General features: G+C 40.5%; 4 protein-coding genes across 11 annotated transcripts; 1 reads left to right on the top strand and 3 right to left on the bottom strand.

The window, feature by feature from the left end:
• Nucleotides 1–75: 75 nt before the first annotated feature.
• LOC117484953 (39S ribosomal protein L38, mitochondrial-like) lies at nucleotides 76–8,614 on the top strand. Its single transcript, XM_034133465.1, has 2 exons — nucleotides 76–333; nucleotides 8,296–8,614. The coding sequence occupies exons 1-2, from the start codon at nucleotides 216–218 to the stop codon at nucleotides 8,430–8,432; spliced, it is 255 nt and encodes an 84-aa protein (XP_033989356.1). The 5' UTR covers nucleotides 76–215; the 3' UTR covers nucleotides 8,433–8,614.
• Nucleotides 6,172–17,162, bottom strand: LOC117484947. Of its 2 annotated transcripts, none has more exons than XM_034133456.1 (5): nucleotides 17,077–17,162; nucleotides 16,791–16,877; nucleotides 15,724–16,311; nucleotides 15,241–15,383; nucleotides 6,172–6,411 (listed from the first exon to the last, which is right to left on the bottom strand). In XM_034133456.1, the coding sequence occupies exons 1-5, from the start codon at nucleotides 17,126–17,128 to the stop codon at nucleotides 6,268–6,270; spliced, it is 1,014 nt and encodes a 337-aa protein (XP_033989347.1). In that variant the 5' UTR covers nucleotides 17,129–17,162; the 3' UTR covers nucleotides 6,172–6,267. The 2 variants fall into 2 exon arrangements, with proteins under 2 accessions (XP_033989347.1, XP_033989348.1); XM_034133457.1 differs by lacking the exons at nucleotides 15,241–15,383; nucleotides 15,724–16,311; nucleotides 16,791–16,877; nucleotides 17,077–17,162 and adding exons at nucleotides 10,271–10,359; nucleotides 10,702–11,319; nucleotides 11,786–11,872; nucleotides 12,069–12,161 and having other exon boundaries at nucleotides 6,172–6,405.
• A 2,804-nt stretch (nucleotides 17,163–19,966) lies between these two features.
• On the bottom strand, nucleotides 19,967–22,198 carry LOC117484946. 7 transcript variants are annotated; one of them, XM_034133450.1, is made up of 5 exons: nucleotides 22,091–22,198; nucleotides 21,808–21,894; nucleotides 20,753–21,340; nucleotides 20,351–20,409; nucleotides 19,967–20,320 (listed from the first exon to the last, which is right to left on the bottom strand). In XM_034133450.1, exons 1-5 carry the CDS (start codon nucleotides 22,140–22,142, stop codon nucleotides 20,063–20,065), a joined length of 1,044 nt encoding a protein of 347 aa, XP_033989341.1. In that variant the 5' UTR covers nucleotides 22,143–22,198; the 3' UTR covers nucleotides 19,967–20,062. The 7 variants fall into 7 exon arrangements, with proteins under 7 accessions (XP_033989341.1, XP_033989342.1, XP_033989343.1 ...); XM_034133451.1 differs by having other exon boundaries at nucleotides 19,967–20,344; nucleotides 20,375–20,409; XM_034133452.1 differs by having other exon boundaries at nucleotides 19,967–20,314; nucleotides 20,375–20,409.
• A 2,944-nt stretch (nucleotides 22,199–25,142) lies between these two features.
• LOC117484949 lies at nucleotides 25,143–27,211 on the bottom strand. The gene is made up of 4 exons (XM_034133458.1): nucleotides 27,127–27,211; nucleotides 26,841–26,927; nucleotides 25,779–26,366; nucleotides 25,143–25,435 (listed from the first exon to the last, which is right to left on the bottom strand). Exons 1-4 carry the CDS (start codon nucleotides 27,176–27,178, stop codon nucleotides 25,239–25,241), a joined length of 924 nt encoding a protein of 307 aa, XP_033989349.1. The 5' UTR covers nucleotides 27,179–27,211; the 3' UTR covers nucleotides 25,143–25,238.
• Nucleotides 27,212–27,555: the final 344 nt, after the last annotated feature.

Raw genomic sequence — 27,555 nt, 5'->3', positions numbered from 1 at the left:
ATTTATTCAATTGTATTTGAGGGATGTCTCCCTTTCCTCTCTGACGCACCCTGTGCTGAGTGTCCTGTCAGAGTGAGTGACGTCAGGGATCCAGCTGTGCGCCTCTCTCCTGCCTCTCGGCACACAGAGAGTGGCCTGTATTTCCCTCTTATGAGAGGGACGTCCCCCTTTTTCCCCTGACACATTTCGTACGGAATGTCTTGTCAGAGTGAGTGATGTTGGGGACCCAGCTGTGCGCTCTCCTGCCTGTCTGCACGCAGAGAGCTGCTATTCCCCCTCCTTTCTGTCACTGGGCAAAGTGTGACCTTCGTCTCTACTTTCTCACAGCGGCAGGTATGTATTATTCCCAGCCTTCGTCCCCTCATGGTAAATATTCATGTTATGCTATATTCCAGGGACTGTGATGCGCCATTCGCATGGCGCAATAGGCATGGGTTATTATCTGAGCAGGTGTGTCTGTGCTTCTTGTACCGGGCGGACCCAGTGGGGCGCAGACTACGGCCGTGTCTCAATTCAGGGGCTGCACCCTTCGGAGTACGCAGCCTACGCGGTCCACGGAGGACCCAGCCCACGTAGACCGGGTAGGCTGGACCGAGCGGCCTACGAAATGAGACGGTCTAGCCTACGGAGGGCTTCGTATTTACGTCACGTGATACGCGCTGTTCGGTTGCGCTGCTCCAGCAGCCTGCTAGCAAATTAGCTTACAAGCTAACTCAGCTGAAAAGGATCCAGAAACTTTACTTTTACTTTTACATTTTTTGGAGATCACCGTCGGCGATGAATTAAAGAGAACCATGGCCAGGTAAATAAGATGACGCTGTTCCTTTAGCCCCCAGTAATGTTACATTAGTAAGTTAACAAGTAAATTATATATAGCTGATGTAATTTAATCATATTATTTCATATTTAAAATAAGTCTTAATTTTTCTGTACTAATAAAACAATATGTTTTTTAAATTAACAAAAGCATGTTGTATAGATTGATTCTTAACAATATTAGTGTTCTAATCTTAATAGCTGTGATCATAACAGTTTATATTCTCCTTCTCCCTCTAAACCTGCCCAGATGATGTCCCACTGACCCCAGGTCAGCACCTCCAGGTCCAGCAGCACCGTGACCCCCCACTCTGCTGAAATACACAATTAAACATTTTCTATTACCTATTTTTTGTATTAATAAAATTAAACTGAAGGCAGTTTAATGACCAAGAGATATCCTATTATTCCACTGCTTATGTACACATGTTGGAAATAATGGTTAAAACCTCAGTAAATGAAATAAACAATGTGTTTAACAATTACAATTTAATATTGTATTTTCATCTTATCACAAAGTAGAGGTAAGAATATATCCATCCTCTCTCTGCAGCTTCATGTCTTCTATTATTATAACTTTCATCATTGAGACAGAGGAAATCAATCATGTTATTTAACATCACCAGCAGTAAAACAAATATCAGCAAAAGTGTGTTTATGGAGTTGTTTATTTGTATTATATGTGCAGCGAGTATATAGAAGCAGCTGTTTGGGGAATCAGACAGACTCAAGCTATAATCGTTACATATCTATTAAAAGAAAGGACACATACAAAATCTAATTCTGAAACTAAGACACAAGTCAGTAGGACGGCAGTAAGCAGAGGTCTGGGTGGAGGATGTTCCTGATCGCCGGTTTGCTTTCTCCAGCACCACGGGGTGTCCAGGTGGATGGCAGCTCTGTCCTGATGATCCGCTGTGCACTTTTCAGATTAGGGGTCCTTCTCCAGCAGATCCATTTCTCCAGAATTGTACTAATTACAGAGAAAAACAAGAGAAAAAGAAAAAAGTGAATTAATCATATTAAACACAGGGTTGCAGAAGTATTATTGCAAAATGTAACTCTAAGCATTTCAGACAAACAATCCCTAAAGGATCATTCAAAATTATGTACTGTTCTGGTTTTTTTTAAACTAAAGAGATGAAATGACAGTCACACGTGCATCCCTTTGACAGCACGGCACACACTAACATCAAGCAAAAGGCTGCTGTCTATTTGTGATTGTCTTATTATTATGGGATTAGGATACATTAAATACACTTTAACCTAAATAAAAGATGATCAAATCTGGTGGAAATATTTAAAATAGGCTTTTCTTTTAGCCCTACCTCAAAGCAGCATGAGCTGAACACAAAGGTTGTAATGTTGTCCCAAAGTTTAATAAACAGTAAAACATTGGAACTAGTCAGAGAAATAAATAAAGCTAACAGCAGCTACACGTCAGGGTAGCATTTTATAAATCCCACCGTACTGTAGGCTATACAGGTCTAAATGTTTTCACTTTAGTCTATTTATGTAATATACATTATAACTTATCTATAACAGAGACAAGATGTCTGTATGACTTTAGTAAACTTCTGAATTCAATTAAAAATAAGTGTAAACAACAGTGCAGTACGTCCAGCTAGCTAGTTAGCGTCACATATTTATCCGTATTATTTAACGAAAATGTACGTTTTAATGCCCCTTGGGTTTGACGTGTGTGACATTAGTTAATTTAAAGTAAGTTAAAACCCAATACTCACATTTATTAGTGATTCCTCCGCTTGCTGCTGCTTTTAAATTCACTCTGCTGGGGAGACCGGAAGCCATTTCATTTGAAAAAAACTCACTCTTCCCTGCGCGCATTGCACCCTGGGATATGGTAGGCCGCGGAGTGTACATCAGATGTATCCTTCAAATTGGGGAAAAGTAGGCTGCATTCGTGGGCCGCATTCGGAGGAGTCTCGTCTTTTTTTTAAATTGGGACAGCCTTCTTTCGGCGGAAGTGACGTATGCGGTCTACGAATGCACCCTTCGAAGGATGAAACCCCTGAATTGAGACACGGCCTGTATCTTGCTTCGCCCTTAACCCAATAGCGATAGCCTTAGAGGGCGAAGCCATATACGAAATAGAACTGAAGTTACCTACTGTAACTCCAGCTTCTATGAGTATTGGCGTAGCCCTCTAAGTGCTGGGCCCCACTGGCTCCACGAATAGCTGAAGAAAAGTTATTTTGTATGGGAGCAGATTGTCGGGCCTCCTTCCTATTTTTACCGGAAGGGAGCCCGAGGGTGGGGCCCACCTTGCGGGCGGGCGTGGACTACAAGTGTTTCAGTGCTGCGCGGGTGCGCAGGGGGATTACCCAATAGCGATAGCCTTAGAGGGCGAAGCCATATACGAAATAGAACCTCTGAAATGTTCGAATCGACCAATCAGAATCAACTATTACAGGAGGGAGTTGTTAATTGTATTTATTTATTTTTTATTGCATTTTTTGTTTTCTGAAGAGGAAGGGTACGCCAATACTCATAGAAGCTGGAGTTACAGTAGGTAACTTCAGTTGTTTATACCTGTTGACACACTGCTGTAAAACACAACATGCCCATTTGCTTATTCCTTGCAAAATATTAAAATAAAATGGGCAAAAATATAACTTATACTGCACAGGATAAACATTTAAAGTGCTGTAAAGCAGAAGTACTTCAAATAAAACAGTTTTTCCAATGCTACCTGGACAGATACAGGAACAGGAAGAAGCACAGCTACGGGATTTAATAATTATGTGTCTTCCTCGTAAATGTCTCGCCATTTTGGTGAATTTATATTATCAATATGGGAGGCTCTGTGGCTCAGTGAATAGTGTGCTGGACTTCGAATCAGGGGATAGCAAGTTCGAGTCCCACTGCAGTGCAGTCAGCTTGTCGTTGTGTCCCTGGGCAAGACACTTCACCCCAAATTGCTCCTGTGGGGATTGTCCACAGTACTGAATGTATGTAAGTCGCTTTGGATAAAAGCGTCTAACAAATGACATGTAACGTAATAAAGCAATTTTCAATCGTGCTGATTAACAGTTGTTTTTTCTCCACTAATTGGATCTGTTTCTTAGTAGGAACCAGGCAGCTGGATATGGTTATAAAAACAAGGCAAATACAGAACATTTCCTAAAGCTGTAGAGACAGATTTAAATAATTGTGCATCCTTGATGGGAAAACCATGTTTTTATTCTCGAGTCTTTGTTAATTTTTATTTTTATTGCAATAGTTGTACATTATTTATGTGAAAGTAGACGGCATATTCCACTTATTGGATGTGTTTTTAAGTAGAAAACCTGCAGGAGGATATGGTTATTTCTAAAATGTGAGATTTATCTCTGGAAAATACAGACGAGAATATTTCTGAAGAACTATTTAAAACTTTTTATATTATACGTTTCTCAAAATAAGAAACTTTAAAATAAACATTGTTAAAATCCCTTTAACCTGTTAAGCCAGAGAGACCCCGGTACCGGGGCACTCCCGCAACATCTTGCAGGAAACAGTGTCTGAGGGCATGTTCATTTAATAAACTATGAATGTTTTATATCCATGTAACGGGAAGAAACTCATCTAACTGATCATTTTTATTTATTTTTCAAAATAAAACCCACAATGCTAACGCTGAGCCTCTGAATTAGCAATGAGCGAAAAATGCTAACAGATTACTGCACCGAAATTCACTCACAAAACCTTATTATTTATCTTTTCTGCACATCCATGACATCGTTTCACATCGTGAGATGACACAGAATCGATGGGTGCATACATTATCACTCCATGATACGAACTCGCAACTTTATAAACAAAAACAGACATCAAAACATATGGCGCTAGGTAGCTAAAAACGCTAACATGGTTTACCTGTCTCGTAGTCTGGTCAAAAGTGGTCTTCAATGGCATTAAAACGATTAAAACGCTGCTGAAGTTAATCCATAGGTTAATCCAATGTGTCTGTGTCCCTTTTAAATGATTTCTGATAATCCATGAACAATAAACCTGCTTTTCCGTTTCCAGATGTCAGAGCTAGAGTATAGGTTCGCTCTGATGCAAAACTGCATGCGCGAAGCCCCCACCTTTTTTTTTTACCATGTGTGTGAGAGGGGAGATTCCCCTTCAATTATATTGGCTCTAACGGTCAGAAAGAGATGTCAATCATCAAAATCGACCAATGGGTTCCAGAGAAACGGTAAAACCCCCATTTCCACCCAAATCACCTCAGAGGTGGAGTTGTTTTTGCTAAACCTCTCTAAAAAGGTCAAATGTCACTTGTTTTGCATCAATCTTGATACAGGGTACTTATATGTTGTACTTTGGATTACTAAAGCTTTTAGTCTACCTTACCATCATCCAAGGGTAGTTTTCACTATAAGTAAAAAAGAATTTTTGGACGGACACTATAATTTACAGTTTTTTACTATGTTCAATCTGAATTTTCTTTAAAATAAAAAACATCTATATTGTTCTGACTTTTCAACATCCAACTCACAGGTTTATCATTACTTTGAGAAAAAAGATTAATTTAACCCTTTTAGAAGGGAAGATATGGTCATTTGTTCTGGGAATGTCATTTTCGAGCCTGAGACCTGAAAAACAGGCTCAGGGCTAAACAGGTTAAATGACACTTTTTTTTAAATTAACTCAAAATAAGAATGTTTAAAATAACATTAAACTTAAAAAAAAACTGTTTTTAAAATGCTACTTGGACCAATACAGGAATGGGAAGAAGCACACCTTTGATTTACAAACTATGAGACTTCAGAAAACATTCAAAGGTCCTCGCAAATGTGTCGTCATGTTTGGCAAATTTGTTATTAATAAAGCATTTTTTTTTAACGGTGACGATTTCAGTTGTCAGCAGGATATGGTTATTTTAAAAATGTGTGTCTCTATCTGGCAAATACAGATTGAAAACAATGCAGAAAAGAAACTGAACATTTATATTTTGAGTGACAGGTTTAGAAGATTGTGAAACCCTGAATTGGGTATACCAAGTTTATATTCTTGACTTTTCTTTTGAGTCTAAATTGTTATTATAGACCACCTTTTTACCATCTTGTTATAGTCCAGCACATAGAAGTGCATATGGACTTCAGACTAACCTGCAACAAAGGCAGCATTTGGAAGGATGGCAAGGTTTTCTAATGACCATTTCTCAAAAATATTGCACGTTTAATCTTCTCCCTTTTACTGACATGACCAATGTATGCTAATCCTATGTAGTATGAACGTTTTTGAAAGACTTTTCTAGTCCAGATGAGCTTTTATTGGACTGTTAAGGGAAGATGTATGCATGATAAGAGCCAAGCATTGCAATACAAACATTGGATTGACACACTGTTATTTAAGAAATGTATACACGTTTTATTATATTGCTGCTAAGATAACATCTCAGATATCAAGGTCTCCAAGGCACTCAAAATAGACGCGATGAATCTATGCAGTATGGAATATCTCCTCGCTCATCGTCCCGTTGAACTTTTCCTCGTCGCTCATCGCCCCGTTCAACAACTGCTCGTCGCTCATCGTCCCGTTCAACTTTTCCTCGTCGCTCATCGTCCCGTTCAACAACTGCTCGTCTACTTCATGGGTATCCAGGAGTACTGAAAAAAAATTCGAGTCATAAATGATGGACGTCAAGACAATAAATGATGTTCTCTAGACTGAAATCACAGCATGAATTCTTCTGTAATAGTTACTCAAGGGCTTGGTTACTTCATAAATCCTGTATTTGTAAAAAATGAGCGATGTTGGCAGTGAATTCAGCAACGAAACATTGATGCATTAACTTATAAGACATGCAAGTGGTTTGTTTTAGCTCTTATACACACATGATTAGCTTGACATTGCTGTGTTTCAAATTAATCAAACATTTCACAGATTCCAGATCTTTTACACCACTTTTATGCGACACATACTGTTGTCTTTTTAGAGCTCACCTTTGTGCTCATGCTGGACACCCCCCGTCGTGCCGTTGTTCTGCTGGACGCCCCCCATCGTGCCGTTGTCCATGGGGACCAGGTTCTGCTGGACACCCCCCGTCGTTGCTTCGCCCCAAATGACAAACCGGTTCTGGACGTCCCCAGTCGTAGAGTCTACCCCAATGACGACCCATTTTGGGACGCCCCCCTCCTTGGACACTCCCCTAATGACGACCAGGATTCTGGTGACCAGACGCCTCAGCTTCCACGTCATTGGTTTCCAGTTGTACTGAAAGAAAGAAGGATTGATTAACAAATTAAGAACCAAAATAAATCACGTGATGTTATACGTCGACTGAAATCACAGCGTGAATTGTTCTGTAGTTTTCTTTTAATTCTTGCTTTTTTTAAAGTGGCATTTGTTGGATTGAGGACCGTTTTTAAGATCAATTCTCAAAGTTGTTCAATTTGGCTCAACATTTCTGAAACGCATGGCAACAACATGCACAATATATCAAGGGATGGCCATCAAATACAAAAATCTTCCCAATTTCAAGTTTTTAAAACCAGTTTAAAGCATTATCACCCCATAGTGTTCCTCAAGGGCTGGGTGTCTTAACTTGGTATAAGACATACAGATATCATGTTTTAAACCCTTTTATACACGGTTTAAATATCTTGAGTTAATCTTACATTTCCCAGCTTTCAGATCATTTTCACCACTTTAATGCGGCACATACTGTTGACCTTTTAGCCTTTAGGGCTCACCTTCTCTAGCATCTTGGTCGAACATGGACTCCATCGACTGGAAAAGTGCAAAGGCTTTCTTTAAGGAGATCTCATCGGGAGACAGATCTGTAGGACACATTATAATTAAAGGTTTAGTGTCAGACGGAGAGAAGAAACACTTCATACAATCAAATGTTTTCAACTCTCAGTCTCCTCTGCAGCTTATATTCACCGGCTGGAAAACCAGAGACATGGAAACATGCTGTTAAATCAAACATTATTCCTTCATCTTCAATACAATTATCAAACAGGTAAATACCTCTGGCGAGGCAAACAGTCAGCACACAGAGGACCATCCAAACAGCTGCCATCTCTGCAGTTTTCCAAGAGAGTGTTGCCTGAGCACCAGCCAGCTTTAAAGGAAGGAAACCTCCAGCAGCTGCTGCTGATCAGCACTGATTGTCTCTCTGCACAGAGGAAAACACCATTTATCTGAGATTAAACTCTGAGAATGAGGAGTTTTTCATGGAGCTTGTTGTGCATTTATGATTAGTAGAGACCATCATTTTAAATTCACATTATGTTCAAATCAGTAAAAGAATATTGCATTTGAGAGGGTATAGCAACTACAACAAATAACAAGCCCAGAATAAATCTGTATTTCTCATCTCAATAAAGCTGTATTTTCCGTCTTAATAAATCTGCATTTTCCGTCTTAATAAATCTGTATTTCCTGTCTTAATAAATCTGCATTTCCTGTCTTAATAAATCTGCATTTCCCTTCCTAATAAATCTGTATTTCCTGTCTCTGCAGGTATGAGGGAGCCGGTGTTTGAGTTCATCCGCCCCCCGGTGTACCACCCCCCCCAGGTCAAACACCCCCACCGGCAGCCGCTGCGTTACCTGGACAGGTACAGGAACGGGAAGGAACACACCTATGGGATTTACTAGTTATGAGACTCTAGAAAAACCCTCAAAATGTCCTCGCAAATATGTCGTCATGTTTGGCGAATTTGTGTTATCAATAAAGCATTTTTCAGTCGTGCAGATTTCATTTTGCAGGTTATTTTGACCACTTATTGGATCTGTTTCTTTGTAGGAAACAGGAAGGATATGGCCATTTAAAAAATGTGAGATTTATCTCTGGAAAATGCAAACAAGAATATTTCTGACCTAAGAACTATTTAAAAAAATGTTTAACCTGTTAAGCCCTGAGCCTGTTTTTCAGGTCTCAGGCTCGAAAATGACATTCCCAGAACAAATGACCATATCTTCCCTTCCAAAAGGGTTAAATTAATAATCTGTTTTCTCAAAGTAATGATAAACCTGTGACTTGGATGTAGAAAAGTCAGAATTAATATAGATGTTTTTTATTTTAAAGAAAATTCAGATTTTACATAGTAAAAAACTGTAAATTATAGTGTCCGTCCAAAGATTATTTTGTATTTATAGTGAAAACTACCCTTGGATGATGGTAAGGTAGACTAAAAGCTTTAGGAATCCAAAGTACAACATATAAGTACCCTGTATCAAGATTGATGCAAAACAAGTGACATTTGACCTTTTTAGAGAGATTTTGCAAAAAGAAACCACTTCTGGGGTCATTTGGGTGGATTTTCCATATCTCTGGCCCCCCTTGGTCGATTTTGATGGTTGACACCTCTTTCTGACCGTTAGAGCCAATAGAATCGAAGGGGTAGTCCCCCACACACTCATTGTGAAGAGAAAAGGTGGGGGCTACGGGCATGTAATTTTGCATCAGAGTGAACCTATCTCTAGCTTTGACATCTGGAAACGGAAAAGCAGTTTTAATGCTTATGGATTATCAGAAATCATTTCAAAGGGACACAGACACATTGGATTAACCTATGGATTAACTTCAGCAGCGTTTTTATCGTTTTAATGCCATTGAAGACCACTTTGGAGAGACTACAGAGCCAAGGTAAAAATGTTAGCATTTTTAGCTACCTAGCGTCACCTGTTTTGATGTCCGTTTTTGCTTACGTCGCCATTTCGTATAATTTAGTGATAACGTGGGTACCCGTCGATTCTGTGTCACCTCACGATGTGAAACGATGTGGTGAAAAGATAAATAAGGTTTTGTGAGTGATTTTCGGTGCAGTAAGGTGTTAGCATTTTTCGCTCGATGCTAATTCAGAGGCTCAGTGTTATCATTGTGGGTTTTATTTTGAAAAATAAATAAAAATGATCAGTTAGATGAGTTTCTTCCCGTTACATGGATATAAAACATTCATAGTTTATTAAATGAACATGCCCTCAGACACTGTTTCCTGCAAGATGTTGCGGCACTGCCCCGGTACCGGGGTCTCTCGGGCTTAACAGGTTAGCATTTTGTAACGGTGCTGATATTCAGTTGTCAGCAGGATATGGTTATTTTAGAAATGTGTGTTTCTATCTGGCAAATACAGATTGAAAATAAATGCAGAAGAGAAACTGAACATTTCTATTTTGAGTGACAGGTTTAGAAGAGTTTTTTTTAAAGACTTCTAGTCCAGATGAGCTTTTATTGGACTGTTAAGGGAAGATGTATGCATGATAAGAGCCAAGCATTGCAATACAAACATTGGATTGACACGCTGTTATTTAAGAAATGTATACACTTTTTATTATATTGCTGCTAAGATAACATCTCAGATATCAAGGCACTCAAAATAGACGATGAATCTATGCAGTATGGAATATCTCCTCGCTCATCGTCCCGTTGAACTTTTCCATTTCCTCGTCCCGTTGAACTTTTCCTCGTCGCTCATCGTCCCGTTGAACTTTGCCTCGTCGCTCATCGTCCCGTTTAACTTTGCCTCGTCGCTCATCGTCCAGTTCAACAACTGCTCGTCTACTTCATGGGTATCCAGGAGTACTGAAAAAACATTCGAGTCATAAATGATGGACGTCAAGACAATAAATGATGTTCTCTAGACTGAAATCACAGCATGAATTTTGTAATAGTTCCTCAAGGGCTTGGTTACTTAATAAATCCTGTATTTGTAAAAAATGAGGGATGTTGGCAGTGAATTCAGCAACCAAACATTGATGCATTAACTTATAAGACATGCAAGTGGTTTGTTTTAGCTCTTATACACACACATGATTAGCTTGACATTGCTGTGTTTCAAATTAATCAAACATTTCACAGATTCCAGATCTTTTACACCACTTTTATGCGACACATACTGTTGTCTTTTTGGCCTTTAGAGCTCACCTTTGTGCTCATGCTGGACACCCCCCGTTGTGCCGTTGTTCTGCTGGACTCCCCCCGTCGTGCCGTTGTTCTGCTGGACGCCCCCCGTCGTGCCGTTGTCCATGGGGACCAGGTTCTGCTGGACACCCCCCGTCGTTGCTTCGCCCCAAATGACAAACCGGTTCTGGACGTCCCCAGTCGTAGAGTCTACCCCAATGATGACCCATTTTGGGACGCCCCCCTCCTTGGCCACTCCCCTAATGACGACCCGGTTCTGGACAGCCTCTGCTGTGGCGGTTTTGCTAATGACGATCAGGTTCTGGACGCCCCCCGTCTTGACTTTGTCCTTAATGATGACCAAGTTCTGGACGCCCCCCGCCGTGGCATTTCCCCTAATGACGACCCGGTTCTGGACGTCCTCAGTTGTGGAGTCGCCTCCTATGATGACCCATTTTAGGTCACGCCCCGCAGTGGAATTTCCCCTAATGACGACCCGGTTCTTTACTCCCCCCGCCGTGCCGTTGTCCCTCGTTACGACCTGGTTCTGGACATTTGTTGTCTCGTTGACGCTCTGGGGCTTTTGTTCAGGATTCTGGTGACCAGACGCCTCAGCTTCCACGTCATTGTTTTCCAGTTGTACTGAAAGACAGAAGGATTGATTAACAAATCAAGAACCAAAATAAATCACGTGACGTTATACGTCGACTGAAATCACAGCGTGAATTGTTCTGTAGTTTTCTTTTAATGTGGCATTTGTTGGATTGAGGACCGTTTTTAAGATCAATTCTCAAAGTTGTTCAATTTGGCGCAACATTTCTGAAACGCATGGCATCAACATGCACAAAATATCATGGGATGGCAATCAAATACAAAAATCTTCCCAATTTCAAGTTTTTAAAACCAGTTTAAAGCATTATCACCCAATAGTGTTCCTCAAGGGCTGGGTGTCTTCACTTGGTATAAGACATACAGATATCATAATGTTTTAAACCCTTTTATACACGGTTTAAATATCTTGAGTTAATCTTAGATTTCCCAGCTTTCAGATCATTTTCACCACTTCAATGCGGCACATACTGTTGACCTTTTAGCCTTTAGGGCTCACCTTCTCTAGCATCTTGGTCTAACATGGACTCCATCGACTGGAAAAGTGCAAAGGCTTTCTTTAAGGAGATCTCACCGGGAGACAGATCTGTAGGACACATAATTAAAGTTTTAGTGTCAGACAGAGAGAAGAAACACTTCATACAATCAAATGTTTTCAACTCTCAGTCTCCTCTGCAGCTTATATTCACCGGCTGGAAAACCAGAGACTGTGGACAGGAAACATCCTGTTAAATCAAACATTATTCCTTCATCTTCAATACAATTATCAAACCGGTAAACACCTCTGGCCAGGCAAACAGTCAGCACACAGAGGAGCATCCAAACAGCTGCCATCTCTGCAGTTTTCCAAGAGAGTGTTGCCTGAGCACCAGCCAGCTTTAAAGGAGGGAAACCTCCAGCAGCTGCTGCTGATCAGCACTGATTGTCTCTCTGCACAGAGGAAAACACCATTTATCTGAGATTAAACTCTGAGAATGAGGAGTTTTTCATGGAGCTTGTTGTGCATTTATGATTAGTAGAGACCATCATTTTAAATTCACATTATGTTCAAATCAGTAAAAGAATATTGCATTTGAGAGGGTATAGCAACTACAACAAATAACAAGCCCAGAATAAATCTGTATTTCCCGTCTTAATAAATCTGTATTTTCCGTCTTAATAAATCTGCATTTTCCGTCTTATTAAATCTGCATTTCCCTTCCTAATAAATCTGTATTTCCTGTCTTAATAAATCTGTATTTCCTGTCTCTGCAGGTATGAGGGAGCCGGTGTTTGAGTTCATCCGCCCCCCGGTGTAACACCCCCACCGGCAGCCGCTGCGTTACCTGGACAGGTACAGGCAGGGCCGGCCCTAGACTTTTGGGGGCCCTAAGCGAGCTTTGGCTTGGGGGCCCCCCTCACTCTAGCTCGTTCTCACTTCACACAACACGGAACCAACTTTTGTCTTATGATGTTAGCATAAGCACACATATTGTATAAATAAGCATGTAAACACCGTGGACCTAACATCCTCTAGGGGGGTCCTCACCTCCTCTAGGGGGGTCCGGGGGCATGCTCCCCCGGGAAGATTTTTTTTTAAATATTGAAGTTAAAAGCATCAATCTGGTGCACTTCTATGGATACATCTCTCAACACCCATATGAAACAGAACTGTAAACAGATTTTTCTTTATGGATATTTTACAAATCACTCCCCTTTTAAACTGTATTCTTGTTTTGTCATATAGTATTTCATAACTGTTTTTCATTTATTCTCTCTGGCTGTCCATCTCATAATGTTCACATAAAAAGTAGCTGTCAATAGGAATATCATTCAGAAGAATTATAATTTCATGCAAAAATCTGTCACAAAAAGAGGTTGCACATTTACATTCAGGTGTTGTTATGACAACGTCAGTGGCCAAACAGCCACATTTACTGCTGCAAATACGTTCAATCATGCTGTCGACACGTAAAGCAGTGGCAACTATGCCACCATTTCAGCTGACTTTTTCTCAGAAATACTGTCACATAACATCCATGTATTTCAGTGCTAGGTTGATGCTTAGCTAAGCTAACTATGAAACACTTTAACTGACAGGACTCAGGATCAACTGTGTACTGTAAGGTAGCTTCTAGCTTCATGTCGAACAGTAAGTCAACATTTCCCAGAGAGCTTTCTTTGAAATCACCAGGTAACGCCAAAAAACATTACATTTAGATTGTATGACAAAGTGTTTATTTAATATATCTGGCTAGCTATAGCTACTTGCTAACGGTTTAGCTTACCCCCGCGATTCAAAGTAACGTCAACGTAGCTGTAATTTCTCCTGGCTCAAGTGCTGGCTCTGGGGTTGTTGTGTGAACCACCACTTGAGAATTGTCGTCTTTTTTAAGAACAAATGTTCTTATGTCCATCTTCAAAAACTCTGAGTCTGAGACTGACAGTTTATTTTAAACATTGTCACAGCTCACAGGATAGGTACCTGTCAGCCAATAAGACAGATGTTTATTTCCATTCAACTCTCTGGTTGGTCTGGTGCCTTGCCTCTGTTGCATTCACTGAACACGGGAAATTACATTCCTGCCGTCCTCTCTAGTGTCATGATGAGGTTCAGGTAAAGCACGGTTAATGTATTATATGATTGACTCAATAATATAATACATGACTTTGTGAGTAGGCAATCTAGGCATATTAACTAAATTAATTAAACATACTTATCACGGCGACGGTGTACTGAGATTAAAAAAAAAAGATTTTTTTTTTTTTTTTTTTTTTTTTGCTAGGGGGCCCTTAGTGGCTGCGGGGCCCTAAGCGGCCGCTTATGTCGCTTAATGGGTCGGACCGGCTCTGGGTACAGGAACGGGAAGGAACACACCTACGGGATTTACTAGTTATGAGACTCTAGAAAAACCCTCAAAATGTCTTCGCAAATATGTCCTCATGTTTGGCGAATTTGTGTTATCAATAAAGCATTTTTCAGTCGTGCAGATTTCATTTTGCAGGTTATTTTGACCACTTATTGGATCTGTTTCTTTGTAGGAAACAGAAAGGATATGGCCATTTAAAAAATGTGAGATTTATCTCTGGAAAATGCAAACAAGAATATTTCTGACCTAAGAACTATTTAAAACATTTTTTAAATAATGCAAAACTTTCTCAAAAGAAACTTTAAAATCATTTTTTTTAAAGAAACTTGAAATTAGAAAGTTAAACTCAAATAAACTGTTTTTCAAATGCTACCTGGACAGTTACAGGAACGGGAAGAAGCACAGCTACAGGATTTTATGAGTCTTCAGAAAACATTCAAAATGTCCTCGCAAATGTCTCGTCATTTTGGCGAATTTAAAGCATTTTTTAACGGTGCTGATTTCAGTTGTCAGCAGGATATGTTTATTTTAGAAATGTGTGTTTCTATCTGGCAAATACAGATTGAAAACAATGCAGAAAAGAAACTGAACATTTATATTTTGAGTGATAGGTTTAGAAGATTGTGAAACCCTGAATTGGGTATACCAAGTTTATATTCTTGACTTTTCTTTTGAGTCTAAATTGTTATAATAGACCACCTTTTTACCATCTTGTTATAGTCTAGCACATAGAAGTGCATATGGACTTCAGACTAACCTGCAATAAAGGCAGCATGGCAAGGTTTTCTAATGACCATTTCTCAAAATATTGCACGTTTAATCTTCTCCCTTTTACTGACATGACCAATGTATGCTAATCCTATGTAGTATGAGAGTTTTTTTAAAGACTTTTCTAGTCCAGATGAGCTTTTATTGGACTTTTAAGGGAAGATTTATGCATGATAAGAGCCAAGCATTGCAATACAAACATTGGATTGACGCGCTGTTATTTAAGAAATGTATACACGTTTTATTATATTGCTGCTAAGATAACATCTCAGATATCAAGCGCTTCAAGGCACTCAAAATAGACGAGATGAAACTATGCAGTATGGAATATCTCCTCGCTCATCGTCCCGTTCAACAACTGCTCGTCGCTCATCGTCCCGTTCAACAACTGCTGGTCGCTCATCGTCCCGTTCAACAACTGCTCGTCGCTCATCGTCCCGTTCAACAACTGCTCGTCTACTTCATGGGTATCCAGGAGTACTGAAAAAACATTCGAGTCATAAATGATGGACGTCAAGACAATAAATGATGTTCTCTAGACTGAAATCACAGCATGAATTTTGTAATAGTTCCTCAAGGGCTTGGTTACTTCATAAATCCTGTATTTGTAAAAAATGAGCGATGTTGGCAGTGAATTCAGCAACCAAACATTAATGCATTAACTTATAAGACATGCAAGTGGTTTGTTTTAGCTCTTATACACACATGATTAGCTTGACATTGCTGTGTTTCAAATTAATCAAACATTTCACAGATTCCAGATCTTTTACACCACTTTTATGCGACACATACTGTTGTCTTTTTGGCCTTTAAAGCTCACCTTTGTGCTCATGCTGGACACCCCCCGTCGTGCCGTTGTTCTGCTGGACGCCCCCCGTCGTGCCGTTGTCCATGGGGACCAGGTTCTGCTGGACACCCCCCGTCGTTGCTTCGCCCCAAATGACAAACCGGTTCTGGATGTCCCCAGTCGTAGAGTCTACCCCAATGACGACCCATTTTGGGATGCCCCCCTCCTTGGCCACTCCCCTAATGACGACCCGGTTCTGGACAGCCTCTGCTGTGGCGGTTTCGCTAATGACGATCAGGTTCTGGACGCCCCCCGTCTTGGCTTTGTCCTTAATGATGACCAAGTTCTGGACGCCCCCTGCCGCGGCGTTTCCCCTAATGACGACCCGGTTCTGGACGTCCTCAGTTGTGGAGTCGCCTCCTATGATGACCCATTTTAGGTCACGCCCCACAGTGGAATTTCCCCTAATGACGACCCGGTTCTGGACGCCTCCCGCCGTGCCGTTGTCCCTCGTTACGACCTGGTTCTGGACATTTGTTGTCTCGTTGACGCTCTTCGGCTTTTGTTCAGGATTCTGGTGACCAGACGCCTCAGCTTCCACGTCATTGGTTTCCAGTTGTACTGAAAGAAAGAAGGATTGATGAACAAATTAAGAACCAAAATAAATCACGTGATGTTATACGTCGACTGAAATCACAGCGTGAATTGTTCTGTAGTTTTCTTTTAATTCTGGCTTTTTTTAAAGTGGCATTTGTTGGATTGAGGACCGTTTTTAAGATCAATTCTCAAAGTTGTTCAATTTGGCTCAACATTTCTGAAACGCATGGCAACAACATGCACAATATATCAAGGGATGGCCATCAAATACAAATATCTTCCCAATTTCAAGTTTTTAAAACCAGTTTAAAGCATTATCACCCCATAGTGTTCCTCAAGGGCTGGGTGTCTTAACTTGGTATAAGACATACAGATATCATGTTTTAAACCCTTTTATACACGGTTTAAATATCTTGAGTTAATCTTATATTTCCCAGATTTCAGATCATTTTCACCACTTTAATGCGGCACATACTGTTGACCTTTTAGCCTTTAGGGCTCACCTTCTCTAGCATCTTGGTCTAACATGGACTCCATCGACTGGAAAAGTGCAAAGGCTTTCTTTAAGGAGATCTCATCGGGAGACAGATCTGTAGGACACATTATAATTAAAGGTTTAGTGTCAGACAGAGAGAAGAAACACTTCATACAATCAAATGTTTTCAACTCTCAGTCTCCTCTGCAGCTTATATTCACCGGCTGGAAAACCAGAGACTGTGGACAGGAAACATGCTGTTAAATCAAACATTATTCCTTCATCTTCAATACAATTATCAAACAGGTAAATACCTCTGGCCAGGCAAACAGTCAGCACACAGAGGAGCATCCAAACAGCTGCCATCTCTGCAGTTTTCCAAGAGAGTGTTGCCTGAGCACCAGCCAGCTTTAAAGGAGGGAAACCTCCAGCAGCTGCTGCTGATCAGCACTGATTGTCTCTCTGCACAGAGGAAAACACCATTTATCTGAGATTAAACTCTGAGAATGAGGAGTTTTTCATGGAGCTTGTTGTGCATTTATGATTAGTAGAGACCATCATTTTAAATTCACATTATGTTCAAATCAGTAAAAGAATATTGCATTTGAGAGGGTATAGCAACTACAACAAATAACAAGCCCAGAATAAATCTGTATTTCCCGTCTTAATAAATCTGTATTTCCCGTCTTAATAAATCTGCATTTTCCGTCTTATTAAATCTGCATTTCCCTTCCTAATAAATCTGTATTTCCTGTCTTAATAAATCTGAATTTCCTGTCTCTGCAGGTATGAGGGAGCGGGTGTTTGAGTTCATCCGCCCCCCGGTGTAACACCCCCACCGGCAGCCGCTGCGTTACCTGGACAGGTACAGGCAGGGCCGGCCCTAGACGAGCTTTGGCTTGGGGGCCCCCCTCACTCTAGCTCGTTCTCACTTCACACAACACGGAACCAACTTTTGTCTTATGATGTTAGCATAAGCACACATATTGTATAAATAAGCATGTAAACACCGTGGACCTAACATCCTCTAGGGGGGTCCTCACCTCCTCTAGGGGGGTCCGGGGGCATGCTCCCCCAGGAAGATTTTTTTTTAAATATTGAAGTTAAAAACATCAATCTGGTGCACTTCTATGGATACATCTCTCAACACCCATATGAAACAGAACTGTAAACAGATTTTTCTTTATGGATATTTTACAAATCACTCCCCTTTTAAACTGTATTCTTGTTTTGTCATATAGTATTTCATAACTGTTTTTCATTTATTCTCTCTGGCTGTCCATCTCATAATGTTCACATAAAAAGTAGCTGTCAATAGGAATATCATTCAGAAGAATTATAATTTCATGCAAAAATCTGTCACAAAAAGAGGTTGCACATTTACATTCAGGTGTTGTTATGACAACGTCAGTGGCCAAACAGCCACATTTACTGCTGCAAATACGTTCAATCATGCTGTCGACACGTAAAGCAGTGGCAACTATGCCACCATTTCCCAGAGAGCTTTCTTTGAAATCACCAGATAACGCTAAAAAACATTACATTTAGATTGTATGACAAAGTGTTTATTTAATATATCTGGCTAGCTATAGCTACTTGCTAACGGTTTAGCTTACCCCCGCGATTCAAAGTAACGTCAACGTAGCTGTAATTTCTCCTGGCTCAAGTGCTGGCTCTGGGGTTGTTGTGTGAACCACCACTTGAGAATTGTCGTCTTTTTTAAGAACAAATGTTCTTATGTCCATCTTCAAAAACTCTGAGTCTGAGACTGACAGTTTATTTTAAACATTGTCACAGCTCACAGGATAGGTACCTGTCAGCCAATAAGACAGATGTTTATCTCCATTCAACTCTCCGGTTGGTCTGGTGCCTTGCCTCTGTTGCATTCACTGAACACGGGAAATTACATTCCTGCCGTCCTCTCTAGTGTCATGATGAGGTTCAGGTAAAGCACGGTTAATGTATTATATGATTGACTCAATAATATAATACATGACTTTGAGAGTAGGCAATCTAGGCATATTAACAAAATTAATTAAACATACTTATCACGGCGACGGTGTACTGAGATAAAAAACGGTGTACTGAGATAAAAAAAAAAATCTTTTTTTTATATTTTTAATTTTTGCTAGGGGGCCCTTAGTGGCTGCGGGGCCCTAAGCGGCCGCTTATGTCGCTTAATGGGTCGGGCCGGCTCTGGGTACAGGAACGGGAAGGAACACACCTACGGGATTTACTAGTTATGAGACTCTAGAAAAACCCTCAAAATGTCCTCGCAAATATGTCGTCATGTTTGGCGAATTTGTGTTATCAATAAAGCATTTTTCAGTCGTGCAGATTTCATTTTGCAGGTTATTTTGACCACTTATTGGATCTGTTTCTTTGTAGGAAACAGAAAGGATATGGCCATTTAAAAAATGTGAGATTTATCTCTGGAAAATGCAAACAAGAATATTTCTGACCTAAGAACTATTTAAAACATTTTTTAAATAATGCAAAACTTTCTCAAAAGAAACTTTAAAATCATTTTTTTTAAAGAAACTTGAAATTAGAAAGTTAAACTCAAATAAACTGTTTTTCAAATGCTACCTGGACAGTTACAGGAACGGGAAGAAGCACAGCTACAGGATTTTATGAGTCTTCAGAAAACATTCAAAATGTCCTCGCAAATGTCTCGTCATTTTGGCGAATTTAAAGCATTTTTTAACAGTGCTGATTTCAGTCGTCAGCAGGATATAGTTATTTTAGAAATGTGTGTTTCTATCTGGCAAATACAGATTGAAAACAATGCAGAAAAGAAACTGAACATTTATATTTTGAGTGACAGGTTTAGAAGATTGTGAAACCCTGAATTGGGTATACCAAGTTTATATTCTTGACTTTTCTTTTGAGTCTAAATTGTTATTATAATAGACCACCTTTTTACCATCTTGTTATAGTCTAGCACATAAAAATGCATATGGACTTCAGACTAACCTGCAATAAAGGCAGCATGGCAAGGTTTTCTAATGACCATTTCTCAAAATATTGCACGTTTAATCTTCTCCCTTTTACTGACATGACCAATGTATGCTAATCCTATGTAGTATGAGAGTTTTTTTAAAGACTTTTCTAGTCCAGGTGAGCTTTTATTGGACTTTTAAGGGAAGATGTATGCATAATAAGAGCCAAGCATTGCAATACAAACATTGGATTGACACGCTGTTATTTAAGAAATGTATACACGTTTTATTATATTGCTGCTAAGATAACATCTCAGATATCAAGCGCTTCAAGGCACTCAAAATAGACGAGATGAAACTATGCAGTATGGAATATCTCCTCGCTCATCGTCCCGTTCAACAACTGCTCGTCGCTCATCGTCCCGTTCAACTTTTCCTCATCGCTCAACGTCCCGTTCAACTTTTCCTCGTCGCTCATCGTCCCGTTCAACAACTGCTCGTCGCTCATCGTCCCGTTCAACAACTGCTCGTCGCTCATCGTCCCGTTCAACAACTGCTCTTCGCTCATCGTCCCGTTCAACAACTGCTCTTCGCTCATCGTCCCGTTCAACTTTTCCTCGTCGCTCAACGTCCCGTTCAACTTTTCCTCGTCGCTCAACGTCCCGTTCAACAACTGCTCGTCTACTTCATGGGTATCCAGGAGTACTGAAAAAACATTCGAGTCATAAATGATGGACGTCAAGACAATAAATGATGTTCTCTAGACTGAAATCACAGCATGAATTCTTCTGTAATAGTTACTCAAGGGCTTGGTTACTTCATAAATCCTGTATTTGTAAAAAATGAGCGATGTTGGCAGTGAATTCAGCAACCAAACATTAATGCATTAACTTATAAGACATGCAAGTGGTTTGTTTTAGCTCTTATACACACATGATTAGCTTGACATTGCTATGTTTCAAATTAATCAAACATTTCACAGATTCCAGATCTTTTACACTACTTTTATGCGACACATACTGTTGTCTTTTTGGCCTTTAGAGCTCACCTTTGTGCTCATGCTGGACACCCCCCGTCGTGCCGTTGTTCTGCTGGACGCCCCCCATCGTGCCGTTGTCCATGGGGACCAGGTTCTGCTGGACACCCCCCGTCGTTGCTTCGCCCCAAATGACAAACCGGTTCTGGACGTCCCCAGTCGTAGAGTCTACCCCAATGACGACCCATTTTGGGACGCCCCCCTCCTTGGCCACTCCCCTAATGACGACCCGGTTCTGGACAGCCTCTGCTGTGGCGGTTTCGCTAATGACGATCAGGTTCTGGACGCCCCCCGTCTTGGCTTTGTCCTTAATGATGACCAAGTTCTGGACGCCCCCCGCCGTGGCGTTTCCCCTAATGACGACCCGGTTCTGGACGTCCTCAGTTGTGGAGTCGCCTCCTATGATGACCCATTTTAGGTCACGCCCCGCAGTGGAATTTCCCCTAATGACGACCCGGTTCTGGACGCCTCCCGCCGTGCCGTTGTCACTCGTTACGACCTGGTTCTGGACATTTGTTGTCTCGTTGACGCTCTGGGGCTTTTGTTCAGGATTCTGGTGACCAGACGCCTCAGCTTCCACGTCATTGGTTTCCAGTTGTACTGAAAGAAAGAAGGATTGATTAACAAATTAAGAACCAAAATAAATCACGTGACGTTATACGTCGACTGAAATCACAGCGTGAATTGTTCTGTAGTTTTCTTTTAATGTGGCATTTGTTGGATTCAGGACCGTTTTTAAGATCAATTCTCAAAGTTGTTCAATTTGGCGCAACATTTCTGAAACGCATGGCATCAACATGCACAATAAATAAATGGGATGGCAATCAAATACAAAAATCTTCCCAATTTCAAGTTTTTAAAACCAGTTTAAAGCATTATCACCCAATAGTGTTCCTCAAGGGCTGGGTGTCTTCACTTGGTATAAGACATACAGATATCATAATGTTTTAAACCCTTTTATACACGGTTTAAATATCTTGAGTTAATCTTATATTTCCCAGCTTTCAGATCATTTTCACCACTTTAATGCGGCACATACTGTTGACCTTTTAGCCTTTAGGGCTCACCTTCTCTAGCATCTTGGTCTAACATGGACTCCATCGACTGGAAAAGTGCAAAGGCTTTCTTTAAGGAGATCTCATCGGGAGACAGATCTGTAGGACACATAATTAAAGTTTTAGTGTCAGACAGAGAGAAGAAACACTTCATACAATCAAATGTTTTCAACTCTCAGTCTCCTCTGCAGCTTATATTCACCGGCTGGAAAACCAGAGACTGTGGACAGGAAACATGCTGTTAAATCAAACATTATTCCTTCATCTTCAATACAATTATCAAACAGGTAAACACCTCTGGCGAGGCAAACAGTCAGCACACAGAGGAGCATCCAAACAGCTGCCATCTCTGCAGTTTTCCAAGAGAGTGTTGCCTGAGCACCAGCCAGCTTTAAAGGAGGGAAACCTCCAGCAGCTGCTGCTGATCAGCACTGATTGTCTCTCTGCACAGAGGAAAACACCATTTATCTGAGATTAAACTCTGAGAATGAGGAGTTTTTCATGGAGCTTGTTGTGCATTTATGATTAGTAGAGACCATCATTTTAAATTCACATTATGTTCAAATCAGTAAAAGAATATTGCATTTGAGAGGGTATAGCAACTACAACAAATAACAAGCCCAGAATAAATCTGTATTTCTCGTCTCAATAAATCTGTATTTTCCGTCTTAATAAATCTGCATTTTCCGTCTTAATAAATCTGCATTTCCCTTCCTAATAAATCTGTATTTCCTGTCTTAATAAATCTGTATTTCCTGTCTCTGCAGGTATGAGGGAGCCGGTGTTTGAGTTCATCCGCCCCCCGGTGTAACACCCCCACCGGCAGCCGCTGCGTTACCTGGACAGGTACAGGCAGGGCCGGCCCTAGACTTTTGGGGGCCCTAAGCGAGCTTTGGCTTGGGGGCCCCCCTCACTCTATCTCGTTCTCACTTCACACAACACGGAACCAACTTTTGTCTTATGATGTTAGCATAAGCACACATATTGTATAAATAAGTATGTAAACACCGTGGACCTAACATCCTATAGGGGGGTCCTCACCTCCTCTAGGGGGGTCCGGGGGCATGCTTCGCCGGGAAGATTTTATTTTAAATATTGAAGTTAAAAGCATCAATCTGGTGCACTTCTATGGATACATCTCTCAACACCCATATGAAACAGAACTGTAAACAGATTTTTCTTTATGGATATTTTACAAATCACTCCCCTTTTAAACTGTATTCTTGTTTTGTCATATAGTATTTCATAACTGTTTTTCATTTATTCTCTCTGGCTGTCCATCTCATAATGTTCACATAAAAAGTAGCTGTCAATAGGAATATCATTCAGAAGAATTATAATTTCATGCAAAAATCTGTCACAAAAAGAGGTTGCACATTTACATTCAGGTGTTGTTATGACAACGTCAGTGGCCAAACAGCCACATTTACTGCTGCAAATACGTTCAATCATGCTGTCGACACGTAAAGCAGTGGCAACTATGCCACCATTTCAGCTGACTTTTTCTCAGAAATACTGTCACATAACATCCATGTATTTCAGTGCTAGGTTGATGCTTAGCTAAGCTAACTATGAAACACTTTAACTGACAGGACTCAGGATCAACTGTGTACTGTAAGGTAGCTTCTAGCTTCATGTCGAACAGTAAGTCAACATTTCCCAGAGAGCTTTCTTTGAAATCACCAGGTAACGCTAAAAAACATTACATTTAGATTGTATGACAAAGTGTTTATTTAATATATCTGGCTAGCTATAGCTACTTGCTAACGGTTTAGCTTACCCCCGCGATTCAAAGTAACGTCAACGTAGCTGTAATTTCTCCTGGCTCAAGTGCTGGCTCTGGGGTTGTTGTGTGAACCACCACATGAGAATTGTCGTCTTTTTTAAGAACAAATGTTCTTATGTCCATCTTCAAAAACTCTGAGTCTGAGACTGACAGTTTATTTTAAACATTGTCACAGCTCACAGGATAGGTACCTGTCAGCCAATAAGACAGATGTTTATTTCCATTCAACTCTCTGGTTGGTCTGGTGCCTTGCCTCTGTTGCATTCACTGAACACGGGAAATTACATTCCTGCCGTCCTCTCTAGTGTCATGATGAGGTTCAGGTAAAGCACGGTTAATGTATTATATGATTGACTCAATAATATAATACATGACTTTGTGAGTAGGCAATCTAGGCATATTAACTAAATTAATTAAACATACTTATCACGGCGACGGTGTACTGAGATTAAAAAAAAAAAAAAAAAAAAATGTTTTTTTTTTTTTTGCTAGGGGGCCCTTAGTGGCTGCGGGGCCCTAAGCGGCCGCTTATGTCGCTTAATGGGTCGGGCCGGCTCTGGGTACAGGAACGGGAAGGAACACACCTACGGGATTTACTAGTTATGAGACTCTAGAAAAACCCTCAAAATGTCCTCGCAAATATGTCGTCATGTTTGGCGAATTTGTGTTATCAATAAAGCATTTTTCAGTCGTGCAGATTTCATTTTGCAGGTTATTTTGACCACTTATTGGATCTGTTTCTTTGTAGGAAACAGGAAGGATATGGCCATTTAAAAAATGTGAGATTTATCTCTGGAAAATGCAAACAAGAATATTTCTGACCTAAGAACTATTTAAAACATTTTTTAAATAATGCAAAACTTTCTCAAAAGAAACTTTAAAATCATTTTTTTTAAAGAAACTTGAAATTAGAAAGTTAAACTCAAATAAACTGTTTTTCAAATGCTACCTGGACAGTTACAGGAACAGGAAGAAGCACAGCTACAGGATTTTATGAGTCTTCAGAAAGCATTCAAAATGTCCTCGCAAATGTCTCGTCATTTTGGCGAATTTAAAGCATTTTTTAACGGTGCTGATTTCAGTTGTCAGCAGGATATGGTTATTTTAGAAATGTGTGTTTCCATCTGGCAAATACAGATTGAAAACAATGCAGAAAAGAAACTGAACATTTATATTTTGAGTGATAGGTTTAGAAGATTGTGAAACCCTGAATTGGGTATACCAAGTTTATATTCTTGACTTTTCTTTTGAGTCTAAATTGTTATAATAGACCACCTTTTTACCATCTTGTTATAGTCTAGCACATAGAAGTGCATATGGACTTCAGACTAACCTGCAATAAAGGCAGCATGGCAAGGTTTTCTAATGACCATTTCTCAAAATATTGCACGTTTAATCTTCTCCCTTTTACTGACATGACCAATGTATGCTAATCCTATGTAGTATGAGAGTTTTTTTAAAGACTTTTCTAGTCCAGATGAGCTTTTATTGGACTTTTAAGGGAAGATTTATGCATAATAAGAGCCAAGCATTGCAATACAAACATTGGATTGACACGCTGTTATTTAAGAAATGTATACACGTTTTATTATATTGCTGCTAAGATAACATCTCAGATATCAAGCGCTTCAAGGCACTCAAAATAGACGAGATGAAACTATGCAGTATGGAATATCTCCTCGCTCATCGTCCCGTTCAACAACTGCTCGTCGCTCATCGTCCCGTTCAACAACTGCTCGTCGCTCACCGTCCCGTTCAACAACTGCTCTTCGCTCATCGTCCCGTTCAACTTTTCCTCGTCGCTCAACGTCCCGTTCAACAACTGCTCGTCTACTTCATGGGTATCCAGGAGTACTGAAAAAACATTCGAGTCATAAATGATGGACGTCAAGACAATAAATGATGTTCTCTAGACTGAAATCACAGCATGAATTCTTCTGTAATAGTTACTCAAGGGCTTGGTTACTTCATAAATCCTGTATTTGTAAAAAATGAGCGATGTTGGCAGTGAATTCAGCAACCAAACATTAATGCATTAACTTATAAGACATGCAAGTGGTTTGTTTTAGCTCTTATACACACATGATTAGCTTGACATTGCTATGTTTCAAATTAATCAAACATTTCACAGATTCCAGATCTTTTACACTACTTTTATGCGACACATACTGTTGTCTTTTTGGCCTTTAGAGCTCACCTTTGTGCTCATGCTGGACACCCCCCGTCGTGCCGTTGTTCTGCTGGACGCCCCCCGTCGTGCCGTTGTCCATGGGGACCAGGTTCTGCTGGACACCCCCCGTCGTTGCTTCGCCCCAAATGACAAACCGGTTCTGGACGTCCCCAGTCGTAGAGTCTACCCCAATGACGACCCATTTTGGGACGCCCCCCTCCTTGGCCACTCCCCTAATGACGACCCGGTTCTGGACAGCCTCTGCTGTGGCGGTTTCGCTAATGACGATCAGGTTCTGGACGCCCCCCGTCTTGGCTTTGTCCTTAATGATGACCAAGTTCTGGACGCCCCCCGCCGTGGCGTTTCCCCTAATGACGACCCGGTTCTGGACGTCCTCAGTTGTGGAGTCGCCTCCTATGATGACCCATTTTAGGTCACGCCCCGCAGTGGAATTTCCCCTAATGACGACCCGGTTCTGGACGCCTCCCGCCGTGCCGTTGTCCCTCGTTACGACCTGGTTCTGGACATTTGTTGTCTCGTTGACGCTCTGGGGCTTTTGTTCAGGATTCTGGTGACCAGACGCCTCAGCTTCCACGTCATTGGTTTCCAGTTGTACTGAAAGAAAGAAGGATTGATTAACAAATTAAGAACCAAAATAAATCACGTGATGTTATACGTCGACTGAAATCACAGCGTGAATTGTTCTGTAGTTTTCTTTTAATTCTTGCTTTTTTTAAAACTGGCATTTGTTGGATTGAGGACCGTTTTTAAGATCAATTCTCAAAGTTGTTCAATTTGGCTCAACATTTCTGAAACGCATGGCAACAACATGCACAATATATCAAGGGACGGCCATCAAATACAAAAATCTTCCCAATTTCAAGTTTTTAAAACCAGTTTAAAGCACCCCATAGTGTTCCTCAAGGGCTGGGTGTCTTAACTTGGTATAAGACATACAGATATCATGTTTTAAACCCTTTTATACACGGTTTAAATATCTTGAGTTAATCTTAGATTTGCCAGCTTTCAGATCATTTTCACCACTTCAAAGCGGCACATACTGTTGACCTTTTAGCCTTTAGGGCTCACCTTCTCTAGCATCTTGGTCTAACATGGACTCCATCGACTGGAAAAGTGCAAAGGCTTTCTTTAAGGAGATCTCATCGGGAGACAGATCTGTAGGACACATTATAATTAAAGGTTTAGTGTCAGACGGAGAGAAGAAACACTGCATACAATCAAATGTTTTCAACTCTCAGTCTCCTCTGCAGCTTATATTCACCGGCTGGAAAACCAGAGACTGTGGACAGGAAACATGCTGTTAAATCAAACATTATTCCTTCATCTTCAATACAATTATCAAACAGGTAAACACCTCTGGCCAGGCAAACAGTCAGCACACAGAGGAGCATCCAAACAGCTGCCATCTCTGCAGTTTTCCAAGAGAGTGTTGCCTGAGCACCAGCCAGCTTTAAAGGAGGGAAACCTCCAGCAGCTGCTGCTGATCAGCACTGATTGTCTCTCTGCACAGAGGAAAACACCATTTATCTGAGATTAAACTTTGAGAATGAGGAGTTTTTCATGGAGCTTGTTGTGCATTTATGATTAGTAGAGACCATCATTTTAAATTCACATTAAATATATTAAATATTCATATATTGTGTTTTTACTTTTCTTCCTTTTACAGACATGCCAACTTTATATCAATCCCACCCATTAAAAATCGTATATCTTATATTTAAACATGTCTGCATGATTAGGGCCATACCTCTCTCTCTATATATATATATATATATTTATATAT

The sequence above is a fragment of the Trematomus bernacchii genome, unplaced genomic scaffold (assembly GCF_902827165.1).
Source record: "Trematomus bernacchii unplaced genomic scaffold, fTreBer1.1, whole genome shotgun sequence".
In the NCBI taxonomy this organism is placed as follows: Eukaryota; Metazoa; Chordata; class Actinopteri; order Perciformes; family Nototheniidae; genus Trematomus; species Trematomus bernacchii.
The sequence above is the reverse complement of the archived record's forward strand: the minus strand, read 5'-3'. Positions and strand labels throughout refer to the sequence as shown.

What these genes read in the sequence shown, in the direction of transcription:
- LOC117484953 (XM_034133465.1), top strand. Translation starts at nt 216, where the DNA reads ATGTTGGGGACCCAGCTGTGCGCTCTCCTGCCTGTCTGCACGCAGAGA. An exon ending in CTACTTTCTCACAGCGGCAG is followed by an intron (nt 334 to 8,295) that starts GTATGTATTATT and finishes CTGTCTCTGCAG; the next exon opens with GTATGAGGGAGCCGGTGTTT.
- LOC117484947 (XM_034133456.1), bottom strand. Translation starts at nt 17,128, where the DNA reads ATGGCAGCTGTTTGGATGCTCCTCTGTGTGCTGACTGTTTGCCTGGCC. An exon ending in GACTGTTTGCCTGGCCAGAG is followed by an intron (nt 16,878 to 17,076) that starts GTATTTACCTGT and finishes TGTGTCCTACAG; the next exon opens with ATCTGTCTCCCGATGAGATC. An exon ending in TGTCCAGCATGAGCACAAAG is followed by an intron (nt 15,384 to 15,723) that starts GTGAGCTTTAAA and finishes ATGTTTTTTCAG; the next exon opens with TACTCCTGGATACCCATGAA.
- LOC117484946 (XM_034133449.1), bottom strand. Translation starts at nt 22,142, where the DNA reads ATGGCAGCTGTTTGGATGCTCCTCTGTGTGCTGACTGTTTGCCTCGCC. An exon ending in GACTGTTTGCCTCGCCAGAG is followed by an intron (nt 21,895 to 22,090) that starts GTGTTTACCTGT and finishes TGTGTCCTACAG; the next exon opens with ATCTGTCTCCCGATGAGATC. An exon ending in TGTCCAGCATGAGCACAAAG is followed by an intron (nt 20,410 to 20,752) that starts GTGAGCTCTAAA and finishes ATGTTTTTTCAG; the next exon opens with TACTCCTGGATACCCATGAA.
- LOC117484949 (XM_034133458.1), bottom strand. Translation starts at nt 27,178, where the DNA reads ATGGCAGCTGTTTGGATGCTCCTCTGTGTGCTGACTGTTTGCCTGGCC. An exon ending in GACTGTTTGCCTGGCCAGAG is followed by an intron (nt 26,928 to 27,126) that starts GTGTTTACCTGT and finishes TGTGTCCTACAG; the next exon opens with ATCTGTCTCCCGATGAGATC. An exon ending in TGTCCAGCATGAGCACAAAG is followed by an intron (nt 25,436 to 25,778) that starts GTGAGCTCTAAA and finishes ATGTTTTTTCAG; the next exon opens with TACTCCTGGATACCCATGAA.